Source organism: Coregonus clupeaformis, chromosome 37, assembly GCF_020615455.1.
Source record: "Coregonus clupeaformis isolate EN_2021a chromosome 37, ASM2061545v1, whole genome shotgun sequence".
In the NCBI taxonomy this organism is placed as follows: domain Eukaryota; kingdom Metazoa; phylum Chordata; class Actinopteri; order Salmoniformes; family Salmonidae; genus Coregonus; species Coregonus clupeaformis.
Window position 1 is genome coordinate 3,403,383 of NC_059228.1, and position 18,891 is coordinate 3,422,273.

At 43.9% G+C, this 18,891-nt stretch overlaps 1 protein-coding gene across 25 annotated transcripts in view; it reads right to left on the reverse strand.

Annotated features, from left to right (window-relative positions):
• The window catches only part of LOC121553184 (actin-binding LIM protein 1), a 124,452-nt gene that overhangs the window by 63,152 nt on the left and 42,409 nt on the right, over window positions 1-18,891 (reverse strand). Inside the window, exon 1 of one of the 25 annotated variants that reach the window (XM_041866158.2) lies at window positions 10,396-10,623. The exons of the other annotated variants lie outside the window; for them this stretch is intronic. Within the exon in view, the coding sequence (XP_041722092.1) occupies window positions 10,396-10,417 (22 nt within the window). The 5' untranslated portion in view covers window positions 10,418-10,623. Of the gene's footprint in view, window positions 1-10,395; window positions 10,624-18,891 lie in introns of those variants that run through there. 25 annotated transcript variants of the gene reach the window in all.

The window sequence follows — 18,891 nt, forward strand, 5'->3', positions numbered from 1 at the left end:
TAGTAAAGTAAAGTAAAGATACACCAAAAAACTACTTAAGTTTTTTGGTGTATATTTACTTTACTTTACTGTTTATATTTTTGACTACTTTTACTTCCCTACATTCCTAAAAAAGATAATGTACTTTTTACTCCATACATTTTCCCTGATACCCAAAAGTACTCGTTACATTTTGAATGCTTAGCAGACAAGAAAATGGTCAAATTCACACACTTATCAAGGGAACATCCTTGGTCATCTCTACTGCTTCTGATCTGGCGGACCCACTAAACACAAATGCTTCATTTGTAAATTATGTCTGAGGGTTGGAATGTGCCCCTGGCTATCCATAAATTGAAAAAACAAGACCGTCTGGTTTGCTTAATATAAGGAATTTGAAATGATTTATACTTTTACTTTTACTTTTGATACTTAAGTATATTTTAAACCAAATACTTTTAGACTTTTTCTCAAGTAGTCACCTTAACGTTGGTGGCAGCTCAGTTGCCACTAGTTTTAGTGTTACAAAACACTTAATTTTAACAGTGTATAGGTCTGGTTTCCGGTTCACAGGTTAAGGCTAGTCCTAGACTTAGACTTAAAAGCATGTCTAATGGAGATTCTCCATGTATACTGCTTATTATTCCAGGGCCTACATGCATGAAGTGTCAAAATGTAGGAGTGCTAAAAGTTCTATGATCTAAAATGCAAAACTAATCCTAGATCAGCAGTCCTACTCTGAGAGGCTTTATGATACAAGCCCTGGACTAGGCTTAAAGGGGCAATATGGGATTGGTACCGCCATGTTTGGCATATAATTTATACCCATTTACTCTTGATGGATTTAACTTATAAATGCCTCATGAGCTTAGTTCAGCTGTCGTAACACATCAGAACCCCACATTTGTAATTGGGGGGGGTGTCAAGTGCAAGTGCGGAGGAGTGGGGTGACATGGGAGAACTTGGGAAGGTTGAACACCAGGCGGAATGGGGCGTTCTGAATAAGATGAAGGGGTTTGATGGGAGCCCAGCCAACAGCGAGTTGCAGTAATCCAGACGGGAGATGACAAGTGCCTGGATTAGGACCTGCTGCTTCGTGTATGAGATAGGGTCGTAGTACTCAATGGATGTTGTAGAGCATGAACCAGCAGGGGCGAATCACTGCTTTGATGTTTGCAGAGAACGACAGGGTGTTGTATAGGGTCACACCAAGGTTCTTTGCACTCTGGGAGGGGGACACCGTGGAGTGGGGGGGGTTATACAGAAGATAGAAGTCCATATTATAACAAGAATAGCTCAAATAAGCAAAGAGAAACGACAGTCCATCATTACTTTAAAGCATGAAGGTTAGTCAATACGGAAAATGTCAAGAACTTTGAAAGTTTCTTCAAGTGTAGTCACAAAAATCATCAAGCGCTATGATGAAACTGGCTCTCATGAGGACCGCCACAGGAATGGAAGACCCAGAGTTACCTCTGCTGCAGAGGATAAGTTAATTAGAGTTACCAGCCTCAAAAATTGCAGCCCAAATAAATGCTTCACGGAGTTCAAGTAACAGACACATCTCAACATCAACTGTTCAGAGGAGACTGTGTGAATCAGGCCTTCATGGTAAAATTGCTGCAAAGAAACCTCTACTAAAGGACACCAATAAGAAGAAGAGACTTGCTTGGGCCAAGAAACACGAGCAATGGACATCACATGATAATGGCGCCGGAGAAGATGGCTGCCGTTTTACAGCCCTCTAACCAATTGTACTATTATCTGTGTTTTTTCGCGTTATTTGTAATTTATTTTGTACATAATGTTTCTGCCATTGTCTCTTATGACTAAAAATAGCTTCTGGATATCAGGACAGCAATTACTCACCTCTTATTGGACGGAGATTTTTTATTCAATGAGTCAGAAGCGAAGGATATCCTACAGACACCCGACAAGGCCCAAATCCCTTTCATTCGCATGAGAAAGAGACTGAGATATCGTGGACGTAGGTCGGGGTGCCTTGTAATGATCCGGCGGCGAGCGAGTAAACTGCCTCTTCCATCAATCCTATTAGCCAATGTTCAATCATTTGAAAATAAATTGGACGACCTAAGATTAAGGTAATTCTACCAACAGGACATTAAAAACTGTAATACCTTATGTTTCAACGAGTCGTGGCTGAACGACGACATGGATAACATACAGCTGGCGGGATATACGCTACATCGGCAGTATAGAACGGCTGACTCCGGTAAGACAAGGGGTGGCGGTCTGTGTATATTTGTAAACAACAGCTGGTGCATAAAATCTAAAACTAATGAAGTCTCGAGGTTTTGCTCTCCTGAGGTACAGTATCTCATGATAAGCTGTAGACCACACTATTTACAAAGAGAGTTTTAATCTAAATTTTTCGTATCTGTCTATTTACCACCACAAACCGATGGTGGCACTAAGATTGCACTCAATGAGCTGTATAAGGCCATAAGTAAACAGGAAAATGCTCTTCCAGATGCAGCGCTCCTAGTGGCCAGGGACTTTAATGCAGAGAAACTTAAATCCGTTCTACCTAATTTCTACCAGCATGTTAAATGTGCAACCAGAGGAAAATCTCTAGACCACAAAGCTCTCCCTCGCCCTCCATTTGGCAAATCTGACCATAACTCTATCCTCCTGATTCCTGCTTATAAGCAAAAACTAAAGCAGGAAGCACCAGTGACTCGGTTAATAAGGAAGTGGTCAGATGACACAGATGCTAAGCTACAGGACTGTTTTGCTAGCACAGACTGGAATATGTTCGGGATTCTTCTGATAGCATTGAGGAGTACCCCACATCAGTCACTGGCTTCATCAATAAGTGCATCGATGACGTCGTCCCCACAGTGACCGTACGTACATACCCCAACCAGAAGCCATGGATTACAGGCAACATCCGCACTGAGCTAAAGGGTAGACCTGCCGCTTTCAAGGAGCGGAACTCTAACCCGGACGCTTATAAGAAATCCCGCTATGCCCTCCAACGAACCATCAAACAGGCAAAGAGTCAATACAGGACTAAGATTGAATCGTACTACACCGGCTCTGACGCTCGTCGGATGTGACAGGGGTTGAAAACTATTACAGACTACAAAGGGAAGCACAGCCGCAAGCTGCCCAGTGACACATGCCTACCAGACGAGCTAAATCACTTCTATGCTCGCTTCGAGGCAAGCAACACTGAAGGATACATGAGAGCATGTTCCTGGATGGCTATGTGATCACGCTCTCCGTAGCCCATGTGAGTAAGACTTTTAAGCAGGTCAACATTCAACAAGGCCGCAGGGCCAGACTGATTACCAGGACGTGTACTCGGAGCATGAGCTGACCAACTGGCAAGTGTCTTCACTGACATTTTCAACATGTCCCTGACTGAGTCTGTAATACCAACATGTTTCAAGCAGACCACCATTGTCCCTGTGCCCAAGAACACTAAGATAACCTGCCTAAATGACTACCGACCCGTAGCACTCACGTCTGTAGCCATGAAGTGCTTTGAAAGGCTGGTCATGGCTCACATCAACACCATTATCCCAGAAACCCTAGACCCACTCCAATTTGCATACCGCCCCAACAGATCCACAGATGATGCAATCTCTATTGCACTCCACACTGCCCTTTCCCACCTGGACAAGAGGAACACCTACGTGAGAATGCTATACATTGACTACAGCTCAGCGTTCAACACCATAGCGCCCTCAAAGCTCATCACTAAGCTAAGGACCCTGGGACTAAACACCTCCCTCTGCAACTGGATCCTGGACTTCCTGACGGGCCGCCCCCAGGTGGTAAGGGTAGGTAACAACACATCTGCCACGCTGATCCTCAACACAGGGGCCCCTCAGGGGTGCGTGCTTAGTCCCCTCCTGTACTCCCTGTTCACCCATGCCAGGAAAGACTCCAACACCATCATTAAGTTTGCCGATGACACAACAGTGGTAGGCCTGATCACCGACAACAAATTTATTTTTATTTATTTTTTTGTCATTTAGCAGACACTCTTGTCCAGAATGACTTACAGTTAGTGAGTGCATACATTCTTTTTTTATTTTTCATACTGGCCCCCCATGGGAATCGAACCCACAACCCTGGCGTTGCAAACGCCATGCTCTACCAACTGAGCTACATCCCTGCCGGTCATTCCCTCCCCTACCCTGGACGATGCTGGGCCAATTGTGCGCCGCCCCATGGGTCTCCCGGTCACGGCCAGCTACGACAGAGCCTGGATTCGAACCAGGATCTCTAGTGGCACAGCTAGCACTGCCTTAGACCACTGCGCCACTCAGAGACCTGGCCGTGTGGTGCCAGGATAACAACCTCTCCCTGAACGTGATCAAGACAAAAGAGATTATTGTGGACTACAGGAAAAAAAAGAGGACTGAGCACGCCCCCATTGTCATCGACGGGGCTGTAGTGGAACAGGTTTGGAGTTATTGTGCTGACGTTGCTTCCAGAAGCAGTTTCGAACTCGGTAATGAGTGTAGCAACCGAAGACAGACGATTTTTACGAGCTACGCGCTTCAGCACCCGGCAGTCCCGTTCTGTGATCTTGTGTGGCCTACCACTTCGCGGCTGAGCCGTTGTTGTTCCTAGACGTTTTCACTTCACAATAACAGCACTTACAGTTGATCAGGGTAGCTCTAGCAGGGCGGAAGTTTGACGAACTGACTTGTTGGAAAGGTGGCATCTTAGGTTACACATTGAAAGTCACTGAGCTCTTCAGTAAGAGGACGACACAACAGTGGTAGGCCTGATCACCGACAACGATGAGACAGCCTATAGGGAGGAGGTCAGAGACCTGGCCGTGTGGTGCCAGGATAACAACCTCTCCCTCAACGTGACCAAGACAAAGGAGATGATTGTGGACTACAGGAAAAAAAAGAGGACTGAGCACGCCCCCATTCTCATCGACGGGGCTGTAGTGGAACAGGTTGAGAGCTTCAAGTTCCTTGGTGTCCACATCACCAACTAACTATCATGGTCCAAACACACCAAGACAGTCGTGAAGAGGGCACGACAAAGCCTATTCCCCCTCAGGAGACTGAAAAGATTTGTCATGGGTCCTCAGATCCTCAAAAAGTTATACAGCTGCACCATCGAGAGCATTCTGATTGGTTGCATCACCGCCTGGTATGGCAACTGCTTGGCCTCCGACTGCAAGGCACTACAGAGGGTAGTGTGTACGGACTAGTACATCAGTGGGGCCAAGCTTCCTGCCATTCAGGACCTTTATACCAGGCGGTGTCAGAGGAAGGCCCTAAAAATTATCGAAGACTTCAGCCACCCTAGTCATAGACTGTTCTCTCTGCTACTGCACGGCAAGCGGTACCGGAGCGCCAACTCTAGGTCCAAAGGCTTCTGAACAGCTTCTACCCCCAAGCCATAAGACTCCTGAACAGCTAATCATGGATACCCGGACTATTTGCATTCCTATCCCCCTCCTACCCCATCCTATCCCCCTCTTGTACGCTGCTGCTAATATTTTTATTATATATGCATAGTCACTTTAACTCTACCCACATGTACATATTACCTCAATACTGCTGCTCATTAATTATTTTTAATTTTTTCCTTATCTATTTTTTCCTTAAATATTGCATTGTTGGTTAAGGGCTTTTAAGTAAGCATTTCACTGTAATGTCTACACCTGTTGTATTCGGCGTATGTGGCAAATACAATTTTATTTTATTTTATTTGAAATTTGTCCTATGGTCTGGAGTCCAAATTTGAGATTTTTGGTTCCAACCGCCGTGTCTTTGTGAGACACGGTGTGGGTGAACGGATAATCTCCACATGTATATTTCCCACCGTGAAGCAGGGAGTAGGATATGTTATGGTGTGGGGGTGCTTTGCTGGTGACACTGTCTGTGAGATATTTAGAATTCAAGGCACACTTAACCAGCATGGCTACCACAGCATTCTGCAGCGATACGCCATTCCATCTGCTTTTGGCTTAGTGGGACTATCATTTGTTTTTCAACAGGACAATGACCCAACACACCTCCAGGCTGTGTAAGTGCTATTTTATCAAAAATGAGAGTGATGGAGTGCTGCATCAAATGACCTGGCCTCCACAATCCCCCGACCTCAACCAAATTGAGATGGTTTGGGATGAGCCGGACTGCAGAGTGAAGGAAAAGCAGCCAACAAGTGCTCAGCATATGTGGGAACGCCTTCAAGACTGTTGGGAAAGCATTCCAGGTGAAGCTGGTTGAGAGAATGTGCAAAGCTGTCATCAAGGCAAAGGGTGGCTATTCAATCTCAAATATTGTAAAATTATATTTTAGTAATTTAGCAGACGCTCTTATCCAGAGCGACTTACAGTTAGTGAGTGCATAATTTTTTTTTTTTTCATACTGGCCCCCCATGGGAATCGAACCTACAACCCTGGCGTTGCAAACAAAATGCTCTACCAACTGAGCTACACGGGACTACATATATGCTGGGAGTCAGCAAGCAAGTACAGGGAGTGAATTTAATAATAAATTAAACATGGAACAAAACAAGAAGCACGAGTAGCGTACAGACATGAAACAAAGGAACAGAATCAATAACGCCTAGGGAAGGAACCAAAGGGAGTGACATATATAGGGGAGGTAATCAGGAAGGTGATTGAGTCCAGGTAGGTCTCATAATACCGCGCAGGTGCGCGTAACGATGGTGGCAGGTGTGCGTAATGAACCTTGAGCGCTGGAGAGAGGGAGCGGGAGTAGACGTGACAAATATAAAATATATGTTTAACCCTTTTTGGGTTACTACATGATTCCATATGTGATATTTCATAGTTGTGATGTCTTTACTATTATTCTACAATGTAGAAAATAGTAAAAATAAAGAAAAACCCTTGAATGAGTAGGTATTCTAAAACTTTTGACCGGTAGTGTATATTACACACTTGACACATACACAAAAGTACACACACGTCTCTACACACACAGTATGTACCAACAGCTGGGTGGGTGAATTGAAAGTCCTTCTCCGTTCATACATGGCAAGTCCCTGTGTTAGTTAGAACATCCCAACAACAACAACCCTCTGGTCTATGACATCCAGCCATTTAGAAACAATTATTATTCTGTGTTTGGTCCCCAGGGATTAGTTATTCAGGGGGGGGATGGTAGAGGGAGATACGTTCCCCCCAATTTGTGCCCATGTTTGAAGTGCTTTGTCTGGGACACTGGTGCAGGGGCTGGTGGGTGGACGGGGGTAGGGGTTGTGAATCAGATCATACATATTCATAAGAGGGAGGTTATAGGATGCCTTGATATGTCTGTGTGATAAAGAGTACCGCACGCCCACACCAAAACACACATGGCAACAAAAAAAATGGGAGACCCAGAAAAAGGGTTCTCTGAAGGACAGCTGAATAACCCTTTATGGTTCTAGGTAGTCTTTAAAATAGGAAGTTAAAGCTCAAGGCTGAGAGTGGAGATGAGAGTGGAGGCTTCATCAGTTATTTCCCCTCTCCATCCATCAATAACACACACTCGATTGTTATTTACCAGCAAGGCCTGTGCATGCATAACAGGAAAATATGTCCCTGGGGGATTCAATCTGGCCTTCTCCAGTTCCCTCCAGTGCATCATCGGCAACCTTTATTATTGCTTACGCAGAGGCTTCCTTTAAAGGGGTGGAGGTGGGGGTTGGGGTTGTAGTAGGTGGGTTGTATGGCAGAAGGCAGCCCCCATCGAAGTGTGCTGAGCCTGGGGATGCTCTTTTGGTTATTGTTTGCCTACGACCATGGATTTGGGGGCTAAGCTATCTGTTGTCTTATATCTGTCCTAAAGCAATGCATGCTATGGGCTGTATGTGTGAGAGGAGGCCTGGGTGATGATTAGGGCCATGTTCGGTAGGACAAACGTTGTGGAAAGTTTCACACATATGTGGAAACTACTTCAAGACTTTTTGAAAAGCATTCCAGGTGAAGCTGGTTGAGAGAATGCCAAGAGTGTGCAAAGCTGTCATCAAGGCAAAGGGTGGCTATTTGAAGAATCTCAAATATAAAATATATTTTGATTTTTTAAACACTTTTTTAATTACTACATGATTCCATATGTGTTATTTAATAGTTTTGATGTATTTACTATTGTTCTACAATGTAGAAAATAGTAAAAATAAAGAAAAACCCTTGAATGAGTAGATGTTCTAAAACTTTTGACTGGTAGCGTATAGTGTTTATTTGTATACAGGATTACTGTGTGTCTAAGACTATTTGCCCCCTCTTATCATATCCTAAACAATAAAAACCCTTCTGTCATAAATGCATTAAAATGACCTTATCAAAGGCATGGTTCTCTCCCTCTGAAAGACAATCCATTTAAATCCATTACAAGATCCAAAATCAGACTCAAATCTAGACTCTATCTTCTCTGTTTAACATCATGTGTCACATTTCTTATGATAATCAGATGAGTGGTTCAGCTTTAGCACAGAGCAAATGGCAAAGGAGGGATGTTTGTCACATATAATGAATATTTCTATGGGTTGTCATACACAGCCTGGATGTCCCCTCTATTTCCTTCTCTAACCTAATTCTATCTCAATGGGAATGCAGGCTTCAGAGCTTTGTGTATTGATTTTAGGCTGCTACATTGGTGCTTGCTGTGTCTAACTCACGGCCTGTGTCCCAAATGGGACCCTATGGGCCCTGGTCAAAAGTAGTGCACTATGTAGGGAATAGGGTGCCATTTGGGGTGTACCCACTCTGCTTTACCTCTGTTCCTCTGTAAATGCTGATCCTGTGCTACAGTTGTATAAATAGTGAGGATGTTCTGCTACTCTTTCAGGGAGGGGGAGGGTGGGGGAGACAGAGAGAGAGAAAGGAGAGGGACAGAAAGGAGAGAGAGAGACCGAGGGGTAGAGGGAGGAGAGATAGAGAGAGAGAGAGAGAGAGAGAGAGAGAGAGAGAGAGAGAGAGAGAGAGAGAGAGAGAGAGAGAGAGAGAGAAGACAGAGAGACAGAGACAGAGACAGAGACAGAGACAGAGACAGAGACAGAGAGAGAGAGAGAGAGAGAGAGAGAGAGAGAGAGAGAGAGAGAGAGAGAGAGAGAGAGAGAGAGACCGAGGGATAGAGGGAGGTACGCTTCAAAGAGGAGGCACTACTGCAGTGTCTGCAGTACTCTGCAAAACCTGGGTGAGTCACAAAAATATAAACTAAACTAGGGGATTCTGTGTATCATTGTTTCCGTGGCATGAGGTAGAAATGCTCTTGATGATTATCTGTGTTTACAGGCGAGCTGGAGTCAGCACAGGATTAGACACAGAGACTGTACAATACACACCCAATACACACACACTCACGCGCATGCAGACATGGACACACACACACACACTGTATTGAGACAAACACAACTGAAGCAAACACTGAAGATGTGATGGCGTAAAGAGCACATGTAACTCAAGGTAAGTAGATCTGTCTCCTCGGGTGTACGTCACAGACCTTGTAATTTGCCAAGTACTTCTAGAGTATTATTAGCTTAATAGGGAGGGAAATCCACCCACAAGCACAATCTCTCTGAGAGTGTAGTCATTGTTTAGCTCCGTATTCCATGTGTCACACATCCAGCTCAGACACCAAAGCTCAGTGGGTCTCAGATAGGCCATATCATGTGATATGTCTGCCTGTCTGTCTGTCTGTCTGTCTGTCTGCCACTGACACACACACGCTTGCGCGCACACACATACACAGTCACCCTCTTCATTTATATACAAGCAGGCACACGCACGCACGGATGCACAGACACAGACACACACACAGATATTTCACACTCGATACATATTATGGTTGGACATGGACTGATTTTAGTAAGAAAAACCTCACTATGAATGAGGCCACGGCAGACAATAATGGAGTGTACCTTTTAGTTGGTTACCATGGTTACGGCTGCAGACTGAGTGCGTGTCTGACAAGGGCTGCTCTGCGCCGTGTGGATCCCTACACTAGTGCTCCACTTTCCCTCTGTACACAAATGTACATTACCTCATCTCAAACTCACCACTGAAACTGGCCATCAAGCCATATTTTCATATTTACATGTAGTGAAATACTGCCAAAAACGCAGTCAGACCCAAATATCAATGTAATATTTCAGCATAAGGAACTGTATGTTTGCATGTGTGTCTGCGCTACACTGCAGATAACGCCTTGATAACTAAAAGGGATCTTCTATCCTGTGTGAATTGGTTATGCTTTAGTACGCTCCCTCAAAGAACAATCCTTACAAAAATGTGTTTGCATCACTAATACTGGTCCGCAACTTACATCAGCAATACATCTACAATGTAACACTAAAACCAGGACAGAGCCACATAAACACACACTGCACATCAGACTGTGGGCAGAAAAGCTGACAATCAAAACAAATCTCACAGACACACACACACACATACAATTCAATTACCTTTTTCCTTGACCATGACCATTGGTATTGAGGTAAAACTGACCAGAAAATGAGGGTTGATATGTATAAAAGATGTCCAGGCAGATGGTGTATCCTTAGAGTGAAGAATTAACTATGCAAGCTAGAGAGAGGTGAAAGATGCAGGAGAAAAGCTCTTCTCCACAAAACAATCCGGCAGCATGGGGTATGCCTCCTGCCAGGCTATTTTTTTCCACTCCCTCTCCTCTCCTCTCCACCTCTCCTCCCCCTCACACTCCATTTTCCCCACCTCCCCTTGGTAATCCCCCTGCTGCCAGCCCTCACCTCATTGCAGCGTCTAGGAGATGGCAGCTGCTGCCGTGTTACAAACATACTCTGGACCCCCGAAACATCCCCCTATACGTTACATTAAACACAGACACACACACACACACACACACACACACACAGCTGTTATACACATACAGAAACCCCACGTGTACATAAATACACAAATACAGACACACACTCTATTGTGTCTGTGTTCAAGTCCCAGTACCACTATCATGTTGCCATCCTGTCTCTCAAATAATCTCTTGGTCTGTCTCTTTTTATCTCTCTTGTTGTGTTCTAAGCTTTACACAGACAACTACAGTAAAACCACAGCTATTGATTCCAGTCTCAAACTAGACAACATAGGACTAAGGACTCCTGGGGGAGACATGAGTCTTGTTAGGTTGTCAGCCTATGAACGACAGCCAACACCCTAACCAGTTGACAAAACACACAATTCCCCATGCAGTGGTGCGTTACTTCCATCCAGACACCCATGTACAGATCTAGGATCTTAATTTGATCACTCTTTTGTTGCTGAACATGTTCCTGATATGCAGGAAATGCAAACTTGTAGTTTGAGTTTTTAAAAGGCTTCTAAAGTTTGTCATTTCCACTTTGGTTTTTCAGATTTGATTTGCCCTAATGAAAAACGTATCATCCCATCCATAAATGTCCATGAATTATAATCCACATAAAAATTCACAGTTCCTGTTGCTGCCGGATTATTTTACTACTGTAGCAAACTAGCTGAAATTAAGATCCTACATCTGTATTTCTACTAGGGCACACAAAAGGACTGATGTCAGCAGTTTGCCTGAAGGGGGACAGAGACCAGCAGCGAGGAGTAATACAAAATAGGTTATAGTCAATGTACAGTATATTGTACATAAACATGATGTATGGAAAGTAATGATTAACGTTTCTGAGCAGTGAGTACATATATTTTCACATGTACACTACCGGTCAAAAGTTTTAGAACGCCTACTCATTCAAGGGTTTCCTTTATTTTTACTATTTTCTACATTGTAGAATAATAGTGAAGACATCAAAACTATGAAATAACACATATGGAATCATGTAGTAACCAAAAAAGTGTTAAACAAATCAAAATATATTTTATATTTGAGATTCTTCAAGTAGCCACCCTTTGCCTTTATGACAGCTTTGCACACTCTTGGCATTCTCTCAACCAGCTTCATGAGGTAGTCACCTGGAATGTATTTCAATTAACAGGTGTGCCTTGTTAAAAGTTAATTTGTGGAATTTATTTCCTTCTTAATGCGTTTGAGCCAATCAGTTGTGTTGTGACAAGGTAGGGGGGTATAAAGAAGATAGCCCTATTTGGTAAAAGACCAAGTCCATATCATGGCAAGAACAGCTCAAATAAGCAAAGAAAAACAACATTCCATTATTACTTTAAGACATGAAGGTCAGTCAATACGGAACATTTCAAGAACTTTTAAAGTTTCTTCAAGTGCAGTTGCAAAAACCATCAAGCGTTAAGATGAAACTGGCTCTCATGAGGACCGCCACAGGAATGGAAGGACCGCCACAGGAATGGAAGACCCCTCTGCTGAACAGGATAAGTTCATTAGAATTACCAGCCTCAGAAATTGCAGCCCAAATAAATGCTTCACGGAGTTCAAGTAATAGACACACCGCTGTGTCTTTGTGAGACACGCTGTGGGTGAACGGATGATCTCGACATGTGTATTTCCGACCGTAAAGCATGGAGGAGGAGGTGTTATGTTGTGGGGGTGCTTTGCTGGTGACACTGTCTGTGATTTCTTTAGAATTCAAGGCACACTTACCAGCATGGCTACCACAGCATTCTGCAGCGGTACACCATCCCATCTGCTTTGGGCTTAGTCGGATCTGACACCGCCTGGTAAAGAGGTCCTGGATGGCAGATAATGTAGCTCAGCCCCAGTGATGTACTGGGCCGTACTCACCACCCTCTGTAGCGCCTTGCGGTCGGGTGCCTTGCAGTTGCCGTGCCAAGCAGTGAAGCAGCCAGTCAAAATTCTCTCAATGGTGCAGCTGTAGAACTTTTTGAGGATCTGAGGGCCCGTGCCAAAACTTTTCAGCCTCCTGAGGAGGAAGAGAGCCCTTTTCACAACTGTGTGGGTGTGTGTCGGTAATGTTAATTCCTTAGTGATGTGGATAATGAGGAACTCGACCCGTTCCACTACAGCCCCATCGACGTGGATGGGGGCATGTACGGCCCTCTGTTTCCTGTAGTCCATGATCAGCTACTTTGTCTTGCTGTCATTGAGGGAGAGGTTGTTGTCCTGCCACCGCACTGCCAGGTCTCTGACCTCTTCCCTATAGACTGTGTCATCGCCGTCGGTGATCAGTCCTACCCCCGCCGTGTCGTCAGCAAACTTGATGATGGTGTTGGAGTCGTGTGCAGCCACGCAGTTGTGGGTGAACAGGGAGTACGGGAGGGGACTAAGCACATACCCCAGAGGGGCCCCCGTGTTGATGGTCAGCGTGGCGGATGTGTTTTTGCCTACCCTCACCACCTGGGGGCGGCCTGTCAGGAAGTACAGGATCCAGTTACAGAGGGAGGTATTCAGTCCCAGGGTCCTGAGCTTGGAGGGGACTATGGTGTTGAATGCTGAGCTGTAGTCAATGAACAGCATTGTTTTATAGGTATTAATTTTATCCAGGTGGGTGAGAGTAGTGTGGAGTGCATTGGAGATTGCGTCATCTTGAATCTGTTGGGGCAGTATGGGAATTGGAGTGGGTTCGGGGTGTCTGGGATGATGGTGTTGATGTGAGCCATGACCAGCCTTTCAAAGCACTTCATGGCTATAGATGTGAGTGCTAAGGAGCGATGGTCATTTAGGCAGGTTACCTTGCCATTCTTGGGCACGGGAACTATGGTGGTCTGCTTGAAACAAGCTGGTATTACAGACCGGGTCAGGGTTAGGTTGAAAATGTCAGTGAAGACACTCGCCAGCTGGTTAGCACATGCTCTGAGGACGCATCCTGGTATTCCGTCTGGACCCACGGCCTTGCGAATGTTAACCTGTTTAAAGATCACACAGTCATCCGGAACAGATGGTGCACTCATGCATGGTTCAGTGTTGCTTGCCTCGAAGCGAGCATAGAAGGCATTTAGCTAGTCTGGTAGGCTTGCATCGGTGGGAAGCTCGCAGCTGAGTTTCCCTTTGTAATATGTGATAGTTTGCAAGCCCTGCCACATCCGTCGAGCGTCGGAGCCAGCGTAGTAGGATTCGATCTTAGTCCTGTATTGACGATTTACATGTTTGATGGCTTGCCTGAGGTCGTAGGGTGATTTCTTATGAGCGTTCGGATTAGTGTCCCACTCTTTGAAAGAGGCAGCTCTTTATCTCAGTGCAGGTGTTGCCTTTAATCCATGGCTTCTAGTTGGATACATACATACAGTCACAGTGGGAACAATGTCATCGATGCACTTATTAATGAAGCCGGTGAGTGATTTGGTATACTCTTCAATGTTATCGGATGAATCCCGAAACATATTCCAGTCTGTGCTAGCGAAACAGTCCTGTAGTTTAGCATCTGCTTCATCGGACTACTTCCATATTGAGCGTGTCATTGGTACTTCCTGTTAGAGTTTTTGCTTGTAAGCAGAAAACCGGAGGATAGAGTTATGGTCTGTTTTGCCGAAGAGAGGGTGAGGGAGAGCTTTGTAAGTGTTTCCATGTGTGGAGTGAAGGTGATCTAGAGTTTTGTTGCTTCTAGTTGCACAGGTGAAATCCTGGTAAAAAATTAGGTTAAATGGATTTCAGTTTCCCTGCATTAAAATCACCGGCCACAAAAAACTATTCTTCTGAATGTGCAGTTTCTTGTTTGATATGGCCCTATACAGTTCGTTGAGTGCGTTCTTAGTGTCAGCTATGGTTTGTGGTGGTAAATAGACAGTTAAGAAAAATATAGATGAAAACTCTCGGTAAATAGTATGGTCTGCAGCTTATCATGAGGTATTCTAACTCAGGCGAGCAAAAACTCAAGACTTCCTTAATTTTACCGCAGTGGGCTGAATCAGGGTCACACAGAGTGATTCTTGGTAGCCTTAAACAAATAAATCTACTATGAAACAAAAATATACACCTCACACATGTTTACAATGCATTCGGAAAGTATTCAGACCCCTTGACTTTTTCTACATTTTGTTACATTACAGCCTTATTATAAAATTTATTTATTTTTATTCCCTCATCAGTCTACTCACAATACCCCATAATGACAAAGCAAAAACTGTTTTTTATAAATTTTTGCAAATGTGTTAAGAATGCTTTGTTGAAGCACATTTGGCAGTGATTACAGCCTCGAGTCTTCTTGGGTATGATGCTACAAGCTTGACACACCTGTATTTGGGGAGTTTCTCCCATTCTTCTCTGCAGATCCTCTCAAGCTCTGTCAGGTTGGATGGGGAGCATCGCTGCACAGCTATTTTAAGGTCTCTCCAGAGATGTTCGATCAAGTTCAAGTCCAGGCTCTGGCTGGGACACTCAAGGACATTCAGAGACTTGTCCCGAAGCCACTCCTGGGTTGTCTTGGCTGTGTGCTTAGGGTCGTTGTCCTGTTGGAAGGTGAACCTTCGCCCCAGTCTGAGGTCCTGAGCGCTCTGGAGCAGGTTTACATCAAAGATCTCTCTGTACTTCGCTCCGTTCATCTTTGCCTCGATCATGACTAGTATCTCAGTACCTGCCTCTGAAAAACATCCCCACAGAATTATGCTGACACCACCATACTTCACCATAGGAATGGTGCCAGGTATCCTCCAGACGTGACGCTTGGCATTCAGGCCAAAGCGTTCAATCTTGGTTTCATCAGACCAGAGAATCTTATTTCTCATGGTCTGAGAGTCCTTTAGGTGCCTTTTGGCAAACTCCAAGTGGCTGTCATGTGCCTTTTACTGAGGAGTGGTTTTCTTCTGGCCACTCTACCATAAAGGCCTGATTGGTGGAGTGCTGCAGAGATGGTTGTCCTTCTGGAAGGTTCTCCTATCTCCACAGAGGAACTCAGGAGCGCTGTCAGAGTGACCATCGGGTTCTTGGTCACTTCCCTGACCAAGGCCCTTCTCCCCCGATTGCTCAGTTTGGCCGGGTGGCCAGCTCTAGGAAGGGTCTTGATGGTTCCAAACTTCTTCCATTTAAGAATGATGGAGGCCACTGTGTTCTTGGGGACCTTCAATGCTGCAGAACTTTTTTGGTACCCTTCCCCAGATCTGTGCCTCAACACAATCCTGTCTCGGAGCGCTATGGACAATTCCTTCGACCTCACGGCTTGGTTTTAGCTCTGACATGCACTGTCAACTGTGGGACCTTATGTAGACAGGTGTGTGCCTTTCCAAATCATGTCCAATCAATTGAATTTACCACAGGTGGACTCCAATCAATTTGTAGAAACATCTCAAGGATGATCAATGGGAACAGGATGCACCTGAGCTCAATTTCGAGTCTCAGAGCAAAGGGTCTGAATGTAAATATTACTTATGTAAATAAGGTATTTTTGTTTTTTGTCAGTAATGAATTTGCAAAAATGTCTAAAAACCTGTTTTCCCTTTGTTATTATGGGGTATCATGTGTAGATTGATGAGGATTTGTATTTATTTAATCCATTTTAGAATAAGGCTGTAACGTACAGTGAGGGAAAAAAGTATTTGATCCCCTGCTGATTTTGTACGTTTGCCCACTGACAAAGACATGATCAGTCTATAATTTTAATGGTAGGTTAATTTGAACAGTGAGAGACAGAATAACAACAAAAAATCCAGAAAAACGCACGTCAAAAATGTTATACATTTATTTGCATTTTAATGAGGGAAATAAGCATTTGACCCCTCTGAAAAACATGACTTAGTACTTGGTGGCAAAACCCTTGTTGGCAATCACAGAGGTCAGACGTTTCTTGTAGTTGGCCACCAGGTTTGCACACATCTCAGGAGGGATTTTGTCCCACTCCTCTTTGCAGATCTTCTCTAAGTCATTAAGGTTTCGAGGCTGATGTTTGGCAACTCGAACCTTCAGCTCCCTCCACAGATTTTCTATGGGATTAAGGTCTGGAGACTGGCAAGGCCACTTCTACTTCTTGAGCCACTCCTTTGTTGCCTTGGCCGTGTGTTTTGTGTCATTGTCATGCTGGAATACCCATCCACGACCCATTTTCAATGCCTTGGCTGAGGGAAGGAGGTTCTCACCCAAGATTTGACGGTACATGGCCCTGTCCATCATCCCTTTGATGCGGTAAAGTTGTCCTGTCCCCTTAGCAGAAACCCCCCCCCCCCCCCCCAAAGCATAATGTTTCCACCTCCATGTTTGACGGTGGGGATGGTGTTCTTGGGGTCATAGGCAGCATTCCTCCTCCTCCAAACACGGTGAGTTGAGTTGATGCCAAAGAGCTCCATTTTGGTCTCATCTGACCACAACACTTTCACCCAGTTCTCCTCTGAATCATTCAGATGTTCATTGGCAAACTTAAGACGGGCCTGTATATGTGCTTTCTTGAGCAGGGGGATCTTGCGGGTGCTGCAGGATTTCAGTCCTTCACGGCGTAGTGTGTTACCAATTGTTTTCTTGGTGACTATGGTCCCAGCTGCCTTGAGATCATTGACAAGATCCTCCTGTGTAGTTCTGGGCTGATTCCTCACCGTTCTCATGATCATTGCAACTCCACAATGTGATATCTTGCATGGAGCCCCAGGCCAAGGGAGATTGACTGTTATTTTGTGTTTCTTCCATTTGCGAATAATCACACTAACTGTTGTCACCTTCTCACCAAGCTGCTTGGCGATGGTCTTGTACCCCATTCCAGCCTTGTGTAGGTCTACAATCTTGTCCCTGACATCCTTGGAGAGCTCTTTGGTCTTGGCCATGGTGGAGAGTTTGGGATCTGATTGATTGATTGCTTCTGTGGACAGGTGTCTTTTATACAGGTAACAAGCTGAGATTAGGAGCACTCCCTTTAAGAGTGTGCTCCTAATCTCAGCTCGTTACCTGTATAAAAGACACCTGGGAGCCAGAAATCTTTCTGATTGAGAGGGTATATATATATATATATATATATATATATATATATATATATATATATATATATATATATATATATAGATATACTTATTTCCCTCATTAAAATGCAAATCAATTTATAACATTTTTGACATGTGTTTTTCTGGATTTTTTTGTTGTTATTCTGTCTCTCACTGTTCAAATAAACCTACCATTAAAATTATAGACTGATCATTCCTTTTTATTTTTATTTTATTTTTTATATATATATATTTTTTTAGTGTTTTATTTTTATTTATTTTATTATAATTTTTTTTTGGGGGGATGGATCAGCTTAATATTGCAGATAGATTGTATCTTCTATCAATGTAATTGTCTGCATCACTCCCAATCCCCCATGTTTTTTATATATATACCCTATATTACTTTTCAACCCCGCCATCCAAAATTATAGACTGATCATTTCTTTGTCAATGGGCAAACGTACAAAATCAGCAGGGGATCAAATACTTTTTCCCTTACTGTTACAAGATTTGGAAAAAGTCAAGTGGTCTGAATACTTTCCAAATGCACTGTGTGGGCTTAAAAAAAAGACGACACCTGTACCATGTCAGATATAGAGTTGAAATGCATTCAATTTTAAGTTTTATACATCACAGAAGACTGAAACATAACAAAACCATTTGACATACAGTGGGGACATTTTTTTTTAGTCAGCCACCAATTGTGCAAGTTCTCCCACTTAATAAGATGAGAGAGGCCTGTAATTTTCATCATAGGTACACGTCAACTATGACAGACAAATTGAGATTTTTTTTTGCAGAAAATCACATTGTAGGATTTTTTATGAATTTATTTGCAAATTATGGTGGAAAATAAGTATTTGGTCACCTACAAACAAGCAAGATTTCTGGCTCTCACAGACCTGTAACTTCTTCTTTAAGAGGCTCCTCTGTCCTCCACTCGTTACCTGTATTAATGGCACCTGTTTGAACTTGTTATCAGTATAAAAGACACCTGTCCACAACCTCAAACAGTCACACTCCAAACTCCACTATGGCCAAGACCAAAGAGCTGTCAAAGGACACCAGAAACAAAATTGTAGACCTGCACCAGGCTGGGAAGACTGAATCTGCAATAGGTAAGCAGCTTGGTTTGAAGAAATCAACAGTGGGAGCAATTATTAGGAAATGGAAGACAT